The 17,661-nt window shown below is 41.1% G+C and overlaps 3 protein-coding genes across 3 annotated transcripts; all 3 read right to left on the minus strand.

Annotated features, from left to right (window-relative positions):
* Window positions 1-3,732: 3,732 nt before the first annotated feature.
* On the minus strand, window positions 3,733-13,230 carry LOC125590321. Its single transcript, XM_048763785.1, has 7 exons — window positions 8,041-13,230; window positions 6,082-7,949; window positions 5,700-5,899; window positions 5,496-5,622; window positions 5,138-5,425; window positions 4,848-5,060; window positions 3,733-4,517 (listed from the first exon to the last, which is right to left on the minus strand). The coding sequence occupies exons 3-7, from the start codon at window positions 5,897-5,899 to the stop codon at window positions 4,275-4,277; spliced, it is 1,071 nt and encodes a 356-aa protein (XP_048619742.1). The 5' UTR covers window positions 6,082-7,949; window positions 8,041-13,230; the 3' UTR covers window positions 3,733-4,274.
* LOC106408994 lies at window positions 7,248-9,987 on the minus strand. The gene is made up of 5 exons (XM_022708187.1): window positions 8,994-9,987; window positions 8,225-8,762; window positions 8,041-8,140; window positions 7,884-7,949; window positions 7,248-7,778 (listed from the first exon to the last, which is right to left on the minus strand). The coding sequence occupies exons 1-5, from the start codon at window positions 9,985-9,987 to the stop codon at window positions 7,248-7,250; spliced, it is 2,229 nt and encodes a 742-aa protein (XP_022563908.1).
* Window positions 13,231-14,804: 1,574 nt separating the features above from the next.
* On the minus strand, window positions 14,805-16,203 carry LOC106356520. The gene is made up of 2 exons (XM_013796264.1): window positions 15,736-16,203; window positions 14,805-15,692 (listed from the first exon to the last, which is right to left on the minus strand). Exons 1-2 carry the CDS (start codon window positions 16,201-16,203, stop codon window positions 14,805-14,807), a joined length of 1,356 nt encoding a protein of 451 aa, XP_013651718.1.
* Window positions 16,204-17,661: the final 1,458 nt, after the last annotated feature.

Here is a 17,661-nt window from a genome sequence, read left to right on the forward strand (position 1 = left end):
CAATGGTTAAGTATAAAAACTTCATAGAATAAATAAGATAAATATCAATGGATTTCCAATCACAAATTATAACTTTGGATCTTCTCTCATATCTATCAATAAAACAATGAAACACAAAGAAATCACACTTTGCCTCTAACATGGCGGCAAAGCTTATATAATTAGGATAAAACACGTCAGGGGCAATCTTGTAAAATAGTAAAATCTTGGGCTTCAAGTCGGCTGTGACCAAACGGGCTTTCTGCGCGCTTCGCTATCGATCGACACCATGACTTGTGTATCGATCGATTCTAGCTCTCCAGTATCGACCGATTGTCGATCTCGATGGTCATCTCGGGTGCTTGCTCCAAATATCTCCAAAATGCTCCAAAATCATCACTTATCTCCAAAACATTCCTGATCTTATAAATATAATAAATAGACTCTATAATAATATAAATATTAGTAAAAACACAATTAAACTATGGATGAAAATGGGTCAAATCCATAGTCTATCAATATGGAGTACGATCGGACCTGCCTTGATTTCGGAGATACAGATTTTTTTCAGAACTGGTTATATGCCGCCTGCTTCAAACTCTACACATGTTCGACTAATACCAAAAATCACCGGAACCAAGCTGGTCTCTGAATATCGCCCGATAGCTCTATGTAAAGTCTCTTACAAGGTCATCACGAAGATTATCTCACTCAGACTCAAGCCTATACTCCAAGACATCATCTCAGAGACACAGTCGGCATACGTACCCGGGAGAGCGATTTCCGACAACAACCTTATCACCCATGAAATCCTCCATAAACTTACGATGTCTGAGGCGGAAATTCATTGCTCTATGGTGGTAATAACGGATATGAGTAAAGCCTACGACAGGCTTGAGTGGCACTTTATAGAAACTGTCCAGGAACGATTTGGTTTCGCGAGCACTTTTGTCAACCTGGTTATGCAGTGTGTGAGTTATGTCTCGTACTCATTCTCGTCAACGATTCACCACATGGGAAGGTGATTCCCTCACGTGGAATGCGGCAAGGAGATCCTCTGTCTCCATATATCTTCATATTATGTGGAGAAGTGCTATCCGGACTGTGTAGACGAGCCCAACGCAGTGGACATCTGTCGGGCCTGAAAGTGGCCACCTCAGCTCCGCTACTAAACCATCTATTATTTGCCGATGATACCATGTTTTTCATGGACACGGAGGAACAGAGCTGCTCCTCACGGATGAAGATTCTGCAACAGTATAAAAAGTCCTCCGGCCAGCTTATTAATACCGATAAATCTTCGATCTCCTTTTCAGCAAAGACCCCGCAGGTAATACGGGAACTGTTAGGGGATTTTTGTGTAGGATCTTTGTGAGTACCACAGAATGATGGACAAGGCTGGTTATTGTATAGATTTCGTGAGTGTTTGAGAGAAATAGACTTGAAGAGATATTTTATTAGATAGAACAAGCCGGAACTACAATGATTGGTGTATAAACCCTAGTTCTAGCCGTCTAGCTATAATCTCTAAGTCTTGAAGTGTCGAACTCTCGCTTTAGGGTTTAGGTTCCATTTATATAGTCTTCTTAAGGCGGGCCTTAGTCGGTTGGAGTAGGTTAAACTCTTCCATATTCGGAAATATGGAAGGTTCTCCTTATCAGAAGTTTTCCTTTTCCCGGGGGAAGGGGCGGTCCTGGGGACCGGGCCCGGAGTACTTCGTAGTGGGGAAATGGGGTTCCTCCTAGCGGGGATCATGAGAACCGGGGTCCCTTCCAGCGGGGATCCAGAGGCCGGTGTCCTGCCTGGGGTCTGGAGGAATTCAATACCTGAGTATTTTTCCCCAACATTTTTCCCCTTATTGCTCGATTTCGTCATCGAAATCGGGGAATAACCTGTGCACTCAAGCCAACCGAAGTTGCTCATTCTCAGTAGGCTTCCCTCAGGCAGGACATCGCTCCAGTAATCCTGCGATCCCGGGTTCCACTCAGGCCGGAACCACACTCTGAACCCGGGGGAGGACCGGTTCCCTTTCTCAAGACCGGGGTCTGGCGCTATTTGAACCGCCGGTTTCGTGTCCGAAAGGGGGAAGCTCTGGGCTTCTGATGGCGTTCTTGAAGACGGTGGAGCCTGGAGCCCTGATGTTTCCTGAGTAGGAGTTTATGTGCTGATGTGTAGAAGATAGACCAGGGGGCCAGGGCCTATTTGGTTGATGATACCAGATGTTCTTCTTTTTCTTCAAAAATGTGTATTTTCTCGAAGCTTCCCTTTTTGTGGGAAGAATTTTCCCTCTTTTTTTGCAAGGATCGGGTTTCCTTTTGCCGCTTATCCTTTATGTCAGGGATTCTTCAGTATATTTGGAAACATCCTTACTTCCTTTTCTAATCCGCGAAAAAGGGAATGATCCGGATATATATAAGGATTCGCGATACCTCCTAACTGGCCTCAACCCAACTCTAGCGCTGATTCCTAGTTGAGAAAGATGAACCCCGAGCTGCTTTCGTTTCCGTCCTCGCTTGTGGGTGGTCGTCCAAGGCCGCGTCGTCCAAGGCCGCGTCGTCCTTTTCCCTCTTGTGGAGACGTTCCGGAGGCTGATAGTGAAGCGGTTCCGATGGCACCCTTGAGAAGGCTCCGTTCTTGTTTCTTCGACGATGGTCCCCGTTCTGAGATCCGAGAGGGGGACCTGGCTAACATGAGGAGGAAGTACGTGATTCATCCATCAGTGGGGATGAGGAGTCCGGCTGAGTTCGAATGCGCTCCAGATGGGGTAGAGGGTGAGGTGGATGTCTATGAGGCATATCTGGAAGCAGGCTTCCGGGGCGTTATCCCTTCTCTCATAGGCGGAGTGTCATCTTTCTTTGGTTTATGTCCTTCTAAACTTACTCCTCTGACCTGGAGGACTTTAATGGCCATCCAAGTACTTGGAGAACTCCACGGATTTTCTGTCGGGGTGCATGAGATTTTATACTCTTATTACTTTGCTCCTTTGGCGAACAAAGAGGGGTTCTATCACCTTCGACCCCGTTATGGTGCCCCTATGGTCGAGGAACCTTCGAGGGGTGTCAGGGGTAATCACCCCTTCAGGGACGGTTGGAACAGCCGGTACGTGTTTGTTAAGATCCAGGAGCTGGTGGGTTATCATACGTCTTGGCGTACTGTTGGTAAGTTCTCCTTCTAAGTTTTGAATTTTACCATCCCTTCAGGAGCCCGATTTTGATATTTTAGCTTATTCTTTGTCAGATGTGTCCCGCCTGGTTTCCTTTGCTAGAGAAGCAGTAGCAAAGCTTATAATGGGAGTTCCTCGATGATTCCGCTGGGTGACCTTTCTGATGAGCAGGGAAGCCTTTCGTCATAGTCGTGTTTGGGGTAAGCCTTCCCTTTCTACCCGGTAAGACTTTGTCTTGTTTATTTCTTACAATACTTTTTCCAGGGAACGTGGCGAGGCTCCCGGTATCGGTTGTCTATGACAAGTATCAGAAGGTTAAAGAGTGGAAGCGGCGTCTTTCTTATACTCCTCCGCCAAGACTAGTGAGGGCTGCTTTGTCGGCTAATGGTCTATCTTCCATCCACTACAAGAAAATATAGATATTATGACCATAGTTTTTGTCACAATGATTTACTTTTTCGTCACAATATTTGTATTGTGACTAATGTGTGACAAATTCTAAAAAGTCACAATAAAATGGTCACAAATCCATTTACGTATCAAAATCGCCACAGCTATAGTGACCATTAACGACGGTAACAATTTTGTCACCAATTGTGACGAAATATCAAAGTCACAAAAACGCCACAATTTGTCACGATTAAATCGTCACAATACGTCACAAACCGTGACCACATTTAGACACAGATTCGTTACATGTTGTTACCAAATTTGTGTCACCCATTAGTCATATATTTTGACCAAAATAATGTCACACATATGCGTTACAATTAGGGACGGAAGGATAGTAATTAAGTTGTCACAAACGTCTTCTATTTGTGACCTTATGTTGTTACTAATTTTGTAACATATTATTACTAACAAAATAAAATAAAAATGGCAAAATTAATATACTGTTATTACGACATTATTTTCAAATATATAAATATTATATATAATATGAAACACTAAAAAAACGTGAACTACCATTAAAATACTTAATAAAAGTTAACATCCAAGTCATAGAACAAAGTTAGGTTCACAAAGATATTTACACGAAAATAGACAACAAAATACATAATAAACAAACTAAAACACGAGATGAACATAAACTTCATGGAAAGTGGGGAGCTTTTTGGTGGTGAATCCAGGTCTAGACATTCAGATTTGTGATAGACTGAACAAGTTTCTCCTTGTTCTCAAGTCTTTTCTGAAACTGCAGATTTTCTTCGCGACTCTGTTTTAGCTCTGCTTCCACCTCTTGCAATCTTTGTGTTATTACTTCCACTTCTTCAGAAGCTTCTGGTGCATTCGATGATGCATCAAAGGATGGTACCAACTTACTGTGTAGTGCTCCAAGTCCAAAGACACGTCCCTGTTTAGACATTCCAGCAGCCTGATACAAATGACAAAACATGAGAACAAAAACAAAAGCATTGCAAAAATTTAACTACAAAAATAAATAGTATATGCCACTAGACACGTCAAAAAATCAAGGTGTAGTTTGTAGAGAAACAAACAAGTCACAACAACATTAACTAGTTTGACACTTAAGAAACATATTAATACTACCCCATTTTACAATCATAAGTCCGTTATGTACTCGTTCTTGTTAGACACAAATAAGAGAAATGATCAATAACGTAACTAACTCTAAATATTCATGTATAGTAAAACATGACAAAACATTATTTAAAAATGATGGCAGTATAATTTAGAATATTACCTTGACATAAATCTCATTTTTCTCACATTGGTCAAGATTCTCAAGAGTTACATTCTCTATACCAGAAGATTCGAGCTGTCCCAAGCGTTCTTCTACATGCTTCTCATAGGTTTCGGCAACCAATCGAGCTCGCTCATCAACGTAAGTTCCATCGGGTCTTTGATGTGTTTTCTTCATTACAGCAATAAAAGAGAAGTCTTCGTTGTTTGCTTCCTACAAACAATTAAGAATAGATAGAAAATAAATAATACAAAATTATCAGAAACTAAGAATGGAAAAATAAACATTACCAGCACATCCTGAACTTTGGCATATGAACATGAACCCGCTCTATGTCGATGCGGACCTAAACCATTGCGATCAGACAAACGAGAAGCACGTGCACTCGCACTCGTTTTCTTAGCTTTTGGTGTTGCCCAATAAGCTTGCATAGTGGTCCAATAGTCAGACAAAATCCAGTCAGGTTTTACTCCTCCTTTCTTTGCAACACTTACCATTCCTTTGAGGCGATAGGCAGCAAGTTTCTTAAACTCCTTTTCAACTGAATAGTTGATCGAAGCATCCCAATTGAACTTTTTCTGAAAATATATTATAGCAAAGATGATTAGTTAAGTATAAAACCATTATAGCATTAGTTATAAAACATACCTTAAACATCGAAAACCATGTTCGCTTATAATAAGGTGGCACTTTTTTCCAAGAGTACCATGGTCCTTTAAAACAACCTTGAATGATCTTTCTGATTGCAGTTGACACTTCGGTGTTGTGTTTAAACCTGTTCCATTGAGATAAAATTAGTAATAAATTATAAATCTGAGACAACTCAATTGGTAATTGGAAAAAAATCAGTACCATTTAGATCCATTCGTTCGAGAATGATGGAGCATGGGTAAAGATGTACGAACTACATACGAGTCTTCCATATGCACACTTGGTTGAGAATTTGCAACATGTGTAGGTGAGCGAGCAGGGGAAATGGGATCTTGTGAACCAACAGAACGGTAATTTAGTGAACTTCCGTACGAGCGCCCACCTATTGTTTGCGAAGCCATCTAGAAAACCAATCAATCAAATAAGGTATAATGTAATCATGAATATAAATGACTCATTATAAACAAATGAAAACCAGAAACTATCAATCTACGTTTACTCGTTAATTCTACTAGAATCCAAAAAGTCAAATAAAAATTAATTAAACCTAACTTCTCAAAATCTAGAATCAAGTAGAAATTACCTTCTTAACAGGAAGATGGCAAAGAGAGCAACAAATAAAAGAGAAAATCTAGAAAGATAATCTCTTCCTTAGAGTTTCTAGAGGCAGAGGTTATCAAATGCCTTAGGTAATGGTGTATTTTGGGGTTTTAATAGGTTTGTGAAATTTTTGGCAGCACTTAAGCGGTATAATAAAAAGTTTATGGCTCCACTTAACAAAATTTAAGGCGGTCTATTGAAAAAAATTAGAGATACCCACTAGCTAATTATAAGACGTGTGTTTATTTTAACAAAAATATCACTTATTTACAATGATAATTTTTTATAAAGAAAATATTTCAAATTGGGAAGTCATGTTGGACCGAAGAATATAACCGTCTTGATCTTTTGAAGACACAAACGATAAATAAATTTGATGCCAAACAAAATAATCTGCGAGGGATAATTCAATCGTTCAACTTCAATAATAGTACTTTTCTTAAGCTCTTTTGCTTATTGGGTCTCTACAGACACACATGTGCATCTACACTTATACGTGTACTTCTAAAGGCTTAAAAGAATAGATACAATGATTTTTCAAATAGATAATATGGCCAAGAAGTAATTAAATATAACTGCAGAAAAACACCACAAACAATATTAAATGATTCATATGAATTATTATTAACCTCGAATCCCCGTGACCGACTTCAAGCACACATATGTAAACTCCAACTTCTCTCATTAGCAGCCATTAACTTAAATCACAGCTTCTTGGTATTTTCATTAAAACCACAAGAACTTATCTCCAGGGACCAATGATGAGACATCATCTCCAACTCTAAGCCACTTGAAGAACTTTAAATTCTCGATCTCTTTTAGAACACCTCGCTCTGACTATCTTTAGTCGTATGATTTCTTCTTTTCAGGTAAAACAAAATTGACCCAACTAAGAGCAGAAGCTGAATAAGTCGTTATCCGATACTCTTAACTCATTTATACACACTCGCAAGATGGCTCAACGGCAACATATATAAGCATCACTCGTAATGAACATGGGGCTGATTTCCTTGAAGCACAAGTTAATTAATTGATTTCAAGAATTGAACGGAATGAAACGTTACCTAAAATTTCAAAGTTAAATAAAAGAAGTTTAAATCAAAATAAATGCAAACGTTAAATCAAAATAAAACACAAACGGCGACCAGTTTACTCAGAGTCTTCGTCTGTCACTTCAATATCTGAATTCCCATCTTCATCATCTGAACCAGATTCATCGTTAACATTCACATCATCTAGGTCTTCTACTTGACCATGCAGATTTGTTAACGTCTCGACTTCCACGGAATCAACATTTATAATTGGAGAATCATTTTCAGACTGCATTGCAGTAAAATCTAAGTTTCCATCAACCAAAACTTTTCCTCTTGGTTGTATCACTATTGCTGCTTCCCATTGTTGTTCTCTTTTCCGAGTTACCCGCGGATATGGAACATAACACACTTGATCTGCTTGTGAAGCCAAAATAAAAGGATCATATTTTCCATAGCGCTTTGTAACATTAACATCGATGATGCCTGACTTGTTTCTCCTTATACCTCTTCCACTGGTTGAATCATACCAGTCACAAAAGAAAACCACAACTTTCAGCTCAACTGGTCCATGATAATGGAGTTCTATAATATCTCTTATTATTCCATAAAAATCAGGCTCGTCGCTCAATCCAGAAGATACTGTACCCTTCACACAAACTCCATAATTGGCAGTTTTTCTTTCTTTCCCATAATCATGTGTGTGAAATATGTAACCTCTTGAAAAATAAATTGGCCATGAAGTTACTTTTACCATTGGACCATGTGCGAGTGACTGCAACCAATTTGGGTACGATTTATCCGCACAATTGTCCTCCACCTATTTTCACCATCAAATACAAACATTTTTAGTATAAAATAAAATTTTAGCATGAATTAGTTATTGTAAAAAAAAACTACTTATTTCTTACATGTTTTAGTAACCAGTTTGCAAAATCTTTTTCTTTAAGCTTGATAAGATTGTTATCACTTATATCCGGATGATCAGCAATCATTCTCTCATCAAACAACCTATATATGAATCTCTTTTAGAAACACCAAAGTTTTAAGAAATTGCTCTTGTTAAAATATAAAGTAAATTTAGATCTTACATACCTTTCAAATGGTCTTAACTGTTCGCAATTTAGCAACACATATGTATGTGCATGATGAAAGTCTTTTGTTTGAAGCCATATATCCTTCGCTTTACCGCTGCTTCTCCCGTGTTGGTAAAACATATCTGGAACATCACCAAGTTGGTGTGTGTATTGATCATCACCTCCATCATAGTGTCGATCTTCTGTTCGACTCTTTGTTTTTATGTGCGACTCAAAGTAATGAGAACAAAATGTTGAAATTTCTTCATTCACATATTGTTCCACGATTGAGCCCTCTACCTTAGCCTTATTTTTGATCTTCTTCTTGAGGTGGTACATGTATCGCTCGAAAGGATACATCCATCTAAATTGCACAGGTCCTCCAAGTTGAGCTTCATGTGGCAGATGAATTGGCAAATGCTCCATAACATTAAAAAATGATGGAGGAAATATCTTCTCAAGATTGCAGAGGACCATAGAAATATTCCGATGCAACATTGCAACACCATCTTTATGTAAAGTTCTTGCAGAAATATCCCGAAAAAATGAACTCACGCCTGTAAAAAATAAATAATGATTATATTCTAGAAGTTATAGCATAGGATTTAAAACATCAAAAGCAATAAAAACTTAAACGTGTAACGTAGTTCTAGTATAACATGGAGATCAAGCACATTAATACTCTCACATTAAAAGGAATCTGAATTCTACTTAGAAAACAAAGCTGCGTGTTCTTAATCACAAAACATTAGTTTAACTATAGAATAATAAATTAATAATATACTTACCAGATAAAGCTTCATGTACAGATTTATCCAACAACTCAGCAAATGCAATTGGAAGTAACCGTTGCATTAAAACATGGCAGTCATGACTTTTCATTCCGGTTAACTTTCCCCCAGTTAGATCAACACAACCAGATATACTTGACGCATATCCATCTGAAAATTTAACATCTTCTTTCAGCCATTGAAGAAAAGTCTTTTTCTCATCAGCTTGTAATCTGAAAATTGGGACTGGAGCCTTTCCATCAGATGTTAAATGCAACTCTTTCCGGTTACAATACTCTTTCAAATCAAGTCGCGATTTGATATCATCTTTCGTCTTTCCTTGCACATTAAGTAACGTATTGATGATATTATCCCAAAAGTTTTTTTCGATGTGCATTACATCAAGGTTGTGACGAAGTTTATGAGATTTCCAGTAAGGCAACTCCCAAAAAATGCTCTGCTTGTGCCAGTTGTGAGTATCACCATATCCTTGCAACCGTCTATGATTCCCTCCACAGTCAACTGTTTTGGGCAAACCGTTGACACTCTGCCACAGCTCTTCACCTGATAGCAAACGAGGTGGACAATCAGTCACATCCCTTCCTCTTATGAAATTTTTCTTGTTTCGCCGATAACTATGATCTAATGGAAGAAAACACCGATGACAATCAAACCAACTTGTTTTTCTACCATTCTTCAGCTGAAATGCATTTGTCTCATCCATACAGTAAGGACAAGCTAACTGACCATGAGTGGTCCATCCCGAAAGCATACCATAAGCAGGAAAATCGCTTATCGTCCACATTAATACAGCTTGCAATAAAAACTTCTGCTTGGTAGAAATATCAAATGCTTGAACGCCGTTAGACCACAAATCTTTCAACTCATCTATCAGTGGCTGAAGAAAAATATCAAGACTTCTCTTAGGATGATTAGGACCAGGGACTAAAACTGTCAAGAACATATATTCTTGTTTCATACACATCTCTGGTGGCAGATTATACAGTGTCATTATAACAGGCCATAATGAATAATTATGTCATGACATACCAAATGGATTGAAACCATCTGTACATAACCCAAGATAAATATTTCTGGACTCTTTCGCAAAATCAGGGAATACCTCTTGAAAGTGTTTCCATGCTTCTCCGTCTGATGGGTGAGACATTTCTTTGTCCCTGGTCAAGTGCTCGGCATGCCATCTCATGTGTACTGCAGTACTTTTTGACTGATACAATCTTTTAAACCTATCAGATATCGGTAGATAAAACATTTGGCGATACGCAACTCTTTTTCTTCCAAGCCTTTTAGTTGGACGAAATCTATCTTTTTTGCAGAATCGACAAGTTTCTTCATTTTCAGCGTCTTTCCAAAAAAGCATGCAATTATCTTGACATACGTCAATCTTGTGGTATGGCAAACCCAGAGAACGCATAAGCTTCTTCGTTTCATAGTAAGAATCCAAAGAGATATTATCTTCTGGCAAATATTCTTTCAATATTTGTGAAACTGAGTCCATACAGCTTTGAGGCAGATTATAATCTGTCTTCAAATTCATCAACCGTGCTGCCAAAGAGAGTTGTGAAAAGCCTTTCTTACATCCATCATATATTGGATGCTTTGCAGCCTCCAAAAGATCATAAAATCTTTTTGCTTCGGGATTAGGTTCTTCTTCCATGTTCTGAACATCTGAAATCATCTCCATATAAGGATTTTCTTCTTCTGAATGATAATCATCTCTCAAAGTTTCTTCAGGCACGAAACTATTGTTGCCCAAAATATTGTAGTCTTCCCCATGAGAAATCCAAACCCAATAATTAAGCATAAACCCCCTGTTATATAGATGTCCAGAGACTGTTGTTTCTTTGCATAGTTTTCCATTCTCACATTTAATACATGGACAAAAAAGCTTCCCAGTCTCCAAAAACAGTGGCTGATTCATCGCAAACTTCATAAAATTCTCTAAACCTTGACAAAATTCTTCAGAAACTTCATTAGACGTTTGATTGATTCGCTTATACATCCAACTTCTCGAAGAAAAAATATCGCCACTAGAACTCATTGTGTTATTTAGAATTCACAAAACCATTCGAGATGTGATGGAAAATTTTGCAGAGGTGTGGAAAACGATGAAAACAAAGAAGATTTGTTTGTGACCTAAATATTTAGTCTATATTATTGGATTTTTTTTAAATACTATTTAATCACAAAATTACAAATTAGTTGTATTTTATAAACTCACGTGTTTTTCATATTTATGTTTTGAAGTAAACATTTTTTTGTTACCATCAGGATAAATAGAATTCCTTATAGGTCATAAAATATTTAACGTTAAAGAAGCCCAAATTATTAGTTTAGTTTATCCTCACGATAGAAACTATGCAATAGATATAATGACTTTACTAATTTTATTATTTGATGATTATTTTAGAGAATCTCATGTTTACAGATATAAATAATGGCTTTTTGAAAGTGAGGGAAAATCTTTTGGAATGATCCAATAACTGTCCACTATACGATATTTGTGTGTTTAAAATCACGTGTTTGATAAAAGTAAAAAAATTTACGTTTTTTTTTAACTTTGTAACCAAAATAGTCAGAAAATGCGATGAAGCTGCTTCACTTTTATAACACTTACTATCGTAATTTTAATCACAAAATATAGTATAAATTAGTGACAAATTCTGGTCGCAAATATACTAGCAATTTGAACGACGAAATTTTTCGTTACTAATTTGTCATCAATTGTGACATTATTTTGTTACTTTTTATTATGTCACAATATTATGACAAAATAGTAACCATTTTGTAACATAATAATTTCGTCACAAATTTGTCAACAATTCGTCATAATATTATGACCAACTATTTTGACACAAAAATTGGTCACAATAATCACATTTTGTTGTAGTGATCTCATCGACAAGTGCAGAGATTTTGCCTAACCGTGACCTTCTAGTGGACGCTCACCAGAGATTAACTGGCGAGGTATTCCTTCTTCGTAGCCAGGTGTAGGACATGATGGCTCGCCGGGACCTACTAGTTCAGCAAGTGAAAGCCTCATCTAGATGGGAGCTTATGAAGGAATGGCTGGAGAGGCGTGTGGATCATTGGAATCCGGAAGAAGAGTATCGGCGTCATATGTTCCTGTCCGGAGGTCTTATCCATCAATAGGGGAGCTTCTCTCAGGCTGCAACCCCGAGATCTGTTGTGGGGTTACGATTCTCAGAGGGGCCCTCTTTCTGAATGATTCTTTTTCTTTATCTTTATAGCCCTCCTTGATTTTATGAATAATGATGCTTCATGGTTTTTCCCCTTTATTTACTCCTTGAAGTTGCTTTGCACGCTCCAGTAGCGTTTTGCATGTTTCTTCTTTAAGAGAATATCTTTCCGCCTGTTTCTCGATCGAGGTGGGACTTTGTAGTCTATGATCCCTCCCTTTTCATAGGTTGAATGATGGAATCCAGGGAGATAGTCTATAAACCAGGAGGTTTCGAGCTAGAATATGGACTCTTGGAGTCTGGAGATTGATCTTGTAACTCGGAGGTTGCATGAGGACCCGAGGGTCGTCTGGGGACCCGAAGGTCGCGGAAGAGCCCGGAGGTTCTCCTGAAATCATTTTGGAGATCCGGAGATCTTTTCTCTGGATCCTGGGACCGAGACTTGAGCCCGGAGGCGGTGTAGGAATCCAGAGATTCTATGATAGATCCGGAGATCGTAGTTGGAACCCGGAGGTTTTTGAGATTGTAACTGGACCCTGAGGTCAAATGAGAATTCGGGGTTTTCCTTTAGATTCGGAGATCGTACTGGGACCCTGATATTTGTATTTGGACCCTGAGTTCGCATAGGAACTCAGAGGTTCTTTAGGGATGTAATGACCCTGATGCGCTTTAAGCTGCACAAGGGTTCTATCCATTTTTCTGAAATCATACTTAGACCTCTGAGGCCGTATGGGAACCCGGAGGTTTAGATCCAGAGATCTTTTGACTGGAACCCAGAGGTTCTTGAAGTTGTAATGACCCTGATGCGCATAGGCTGCACAGAGGTTCTAGCTTCTTTTTTATCTTTGGAAACCTGAGGCCACATAGGAACCCGAAGGTTCTTCCTTAGACCCTGAGATCTTTGATTGGAACCCGGAGGCTATAGGGGAACCCGGAGGTTATTCGTTAGATTTTATTCATAGGACCCGAAATCATGTGGGGAACCTTGGGTTTCCTCTTGAGATCGGGGGCTTGCATAAGGGCTCAGGGTTCCTTGGGAACCCGAAATATTTAGTTTTTCGCAGGGACTGTACTCCGCCTTCCTAGGCAAGACTACTACGGTACCTGTTTGGATTTCGCATTCTGCCGCTCGGAAGCTGGCCACTATCGAGTTCCCATGCTATATTATACTTCTGCAGGAAGTCACAGACAGGCTTAGAGGGTGCTGGTGTGGGTGTTATGACCCAAGTGCCAGGCTTACGCTCCTTTCCACGTCTGGAGAAGTAGGATTTAGATTGCTCCCTGTATTTCACAGTACTTTTGCAATGAATATATGCCATGTGTTCCCTGTATTGTGTAGCTCGTAGCGTTTTTATACATGTACTTTTCACATTGGTAATCTAGGGACCCCGATGCGCCTTAGGTTGCACAGAGGTTTTAGGTAGTTTTGACAGCATAATCGGGCTTGCGCATACCCATTCCTGCTTTATGTCTCATACCCGTTTTGATTTTTGGTGGGCGTGTCACTGTGGTCGTGCCACGTTTTGCGAGAGTTGGCCAGGATCGTATGCCCCTTTAAGTATAATGATTTCCCTTTTGTATTTATAGTCAGAACTATTTTATTATATGCTTTGTCCGGAGACGTTTAGCATACATAGGAGTAGGAAATCATAATGCTTAAATAGTATATAGTAGTATAGAAACCATGGTGTGGGGACCGTATTAAAAATGATAGGCTTTGAGGTGCAGGGCGTTCCAGCAGTTGGGTTGTATTTTACCTTTGCTATCTTGCAGCCTGTAGGCGCCTGCTCTCCGCACCTCGATGACCTTATAGGGTCATTCCCACCCGGGGGTGAGTTTCCCCGTTGTTTTTTCAGCTCGTCGTAGAACCCAATCCCCTTGCTGGAAGGTCCTGGTTCTGACTTTCTTATTGTACGTCCTGGCGACATCTTGCTGGTAGGACTAGTTTCTTAGCCGAGCGGCCTCTCTTTTTTTGTCCAGTAGGTCGAGGCTTACCGCCATCAGCTCATTGTTCTCCTCCTGAGAGGTGGATCCGAAGACCGTTGTTCTTTTGTGCATCTATGTAGGTACAATGGCCTCAGAGCCGTAGACTAGCGAATAGGAGGTTTCCCCTGTTGCTGTTTTAGGAGTGGTCTGGTAGGCCCAGAGGACTCTGTGTAGTTCTTCCACCCACTTCCCGTGAGATCCCACCAGTCGCTTTTTAAGCATGTTGACCACAGTTTTGTTCGTGGACTCGGCTTGTCCGTTAGACTGGGGGTGTGGTGAAAGTTAGTTTTATGCCTCAGTCCTTGCAGAACTCCTTGAAGTTGTGGCTCGTGAACTGGGGTCCATTGTCGGTGACGATCTCGTGGGGGACCCCGAAGCAAGTGATTACGTAGGTCCACAACAATTTACGGATCTGGAGATCTGTTATGCGGCTGAGTGCTTCTGCTTCGACCCACTTGGTGAAGTAGTCAGTGACTATCAGAAAGAAGACCTTCTGCCCCGGCGCCATAGGAAATTTCCCTACTATATCCATGCCCCACTTTCTGACGGGCCACGGTGAGCTTATGGACTTGAGGTTCTCCGGGGGAAGATTGGAGACTGGAGCATGCCTTTGGCACTGGTCTCAGTGCTTGGTTTGTCTGTCGGCGTCGGAGGCCATCGTGGGCCAGTAGTAACCTGCCCTTCTGGCTCTGAGCACTAGGCTTCTACCGCTAGAGTGGGATCCACAATCTCCTTCATGTAGTTCGATAAGAATTCTAGCGGCTTCTCGGGGTGTGACACACCTCAGGTACGGGCCAGAGAAAGATCTTCGGTACAGCTTCTCTTGGGAGATACAATACCTTACGGCTCGCTTCTTGATCTTCCTGGCCTCGTTACGGTCCTCCGGGAGGATGTCGGCCTCCAGGTACCGGACTAAGGGGGTCATCCAGGTTTCGCCTTCTTCGACGGCAGAGACCTCCTCTGACGGGGGTTCCTCCAAGGTAGCTGGCCATTGGAGCACGAGCAAGGGGATACTCATCTGGCTGTTTGTTTCGAGGGTGGACCCTAGATTAGCCAGGGCATCGTCTTGCGAGTTTTGTTCCCGGGGGATTTGAGTGAGTTTGCAGCTCTTGAACTTCTTGATTAGTCGCTGAGCGACCACCAGATATTGGATCATACTGTCATCTTTTGCTTGGTACTCTCCCCGTACCTGGTTGATTATCAGCTGGGAGTTGCCGAAGACTTGGATATTCTCTGCCCCCATTTGGTGGGCAAGGGTTAGACCTGCGATTAGGGCCTCATACTCGCTCTCGTTGTTGGTTGCTTTGAAGTTGCATCTCATGGCCCTTGAGGCCGTGTTCCCCGTTGGCGAGGTAAGCACTATCCCCACTCCAGCTCCTCTGACATTACTAGATCTATCAACGTGCAGGATCCATTCTTCCTCTTCCTTAGTTTCGCCTCGGAGGCGTACCTCTTGCTCAAAAGCTGGGAGTAAGGCAGGGGAGAATTCCGCCATGAAGTCTGCTAGGACCTGTGACTTTATAGCCAAGGCGGGTCGAAATATTACATCGTACTCCCCTAGTTCCACGGCCCATTTGGCTAGGCGTCTGGAGACTTCTGGTTTGTGGAGGATCAACTTTTACAGGGAAGGAGGTAACAACCACGATTGGATGAGCCTGGATGTAGGGTCGGAACTTGCGAGCAGCGACTATCAGGGCTAAGGCCAGCCTCTCTAGATGGCTATAGCGGGTTTCCGAATCCAAGAGAGCCTTGCTTACGTAATAGATTGGTAGCTGCTTGTTTCCCTCCTCGCGAACTAGGACGGCGCTTACAGCGTGTTCGGAGACTGCTAGATATAGAAGCAGGACTTCACCGTGTAGTGGCTTGGATAGGAGAGGAGGAGTTGTGAGATATGACTTTAGCTCTTGGAGAGCAGATTCGCATTCTTCCGTCCACTGGAAGTCCTTCGGATTCTTGAGGGTTCCGAAGAAGGCGTGAGATTTGTCGGAGAGTCTGGAGATGAACCTGCTCAAGGCCGCCATCGTTCCCGTTAGCTTTTGAACCTCCTTGACGTTCTTCGGGGAACGGATTGAGTGAATGGCCCTGATTTTCGCTGGGTTGGCCCTGATGCCCCGGTGGATTACAATGTACCCGAGGAACTTGCCAGAACTGACCCCGAATGAGCATTTAGCCGGGTTGAGCTTTGTTGGGGTCAAAAACGGACACGACGAAGTTACCATCCAAATATCCGTAAAAATTAGCATGAACGCTTTTACGAAAAGTAATCTTCATAAAGAAATCTTTACGAAGAACTTTGCGGTGAAATCTTGCACTAATATCGGTTGATTCATCGAAACTGAACACCCATAGTCCAAGAACACGTTCATAAAACATCAGAAAATGATCCAAACAAGGTCGCCACGTAGCGACCGGCTCGTTCGCGGACCGGTCGATACGTGGCGACCAACCAAGCCACTCAGTCGGTCGCTACGTAGAGACCGACCAAGCCACTCAGTTGGTCGCTACATAGCAACCGACCCGCGAACAAGTCGGTCGCTACGTAGCGACCAACCAAACCTTTCATTCGGTTGCTACGTAGCGACCGAACTGTCACGGACATCGATCAACGGGTCAAACCAAATCTGTGTATTCTTGTATGTTCCTCAATTAGCTCCCATGTACCGCATCCATATCATTTCTCACATCGTTCCGATCAAAGTTACCGTTGAAACTTTACGATAAAAACCGCGAGAAATTTTTTTTGTCGGAAAGAAAATCGTAACAAACGTCTCATGTCGAAAGATAGCCCAACGAGGTCTAAAACCCGACTACAAGCCCACTTACGATTCTTTAAGAACGAACCCATAGATGCTATGGCTGTTTATGTTTTTATTTTATAAAAACAAATATAAAGATAAGTTTCCGCTGAAAAAATGTTAAGTTTCCGCGGATAAACATGAAGATCGGAAAAAAATGGAATATCTCCATTTTTCACTTAAGACGGCTTAAGGGCAGGAAGGGAAAAGCTAAACCTGACCTTGGAGTAGTATATAAGGAGTCCTAGGCTAGAGGCGCAAAGAGAGAACTTTTCGAGAGCAAACTTAGCACTTAGAGCAATTAGGCAACTTTCTGTTTTTGTTATTTCGAGCTGCGACTCAACTAGGTTCTGCAGTCTTAGGTTATTAGAACTAGGGAACTCGCCGACAGCTCTTGTAGCCAAGGCTCCTACCTTATTGTAAACGCTCATACGCAAATTCGGAATAAGACTTCTTTTTACGATTTCTTATTTTTCTCGTCTTTATTTCGTGTTCTGATTGCTTGGCGTGTGGTTTAGCAGATATCCGGGACCTCTGGGAAACTAGGGTTTTCCTAACTTTCCTTATTTAAACGGAAATCGACAATGCGAATTTCGGTTCCCACAGTTTGGCGCTAGAAGGATGGGGGTACAGATCAATCTAACTCTCAGCCGCAAGACGCTCAACAAGACATGACAATTGACG

This window comes from Brassica napus, chromosome C7, assembly GCF_020379485.1.
Source record: "Brassica napus cultivar Da-Ae chromosome C7, Da-Ae, whole genome shotgun sequence".
Classification (NCBI taxonomy): Eukaryota; Viridiplantae; Streptophyta; class Magnoliopsida; order Brassicales; family Brassicaceae; genus Brassica; species Brassica napus.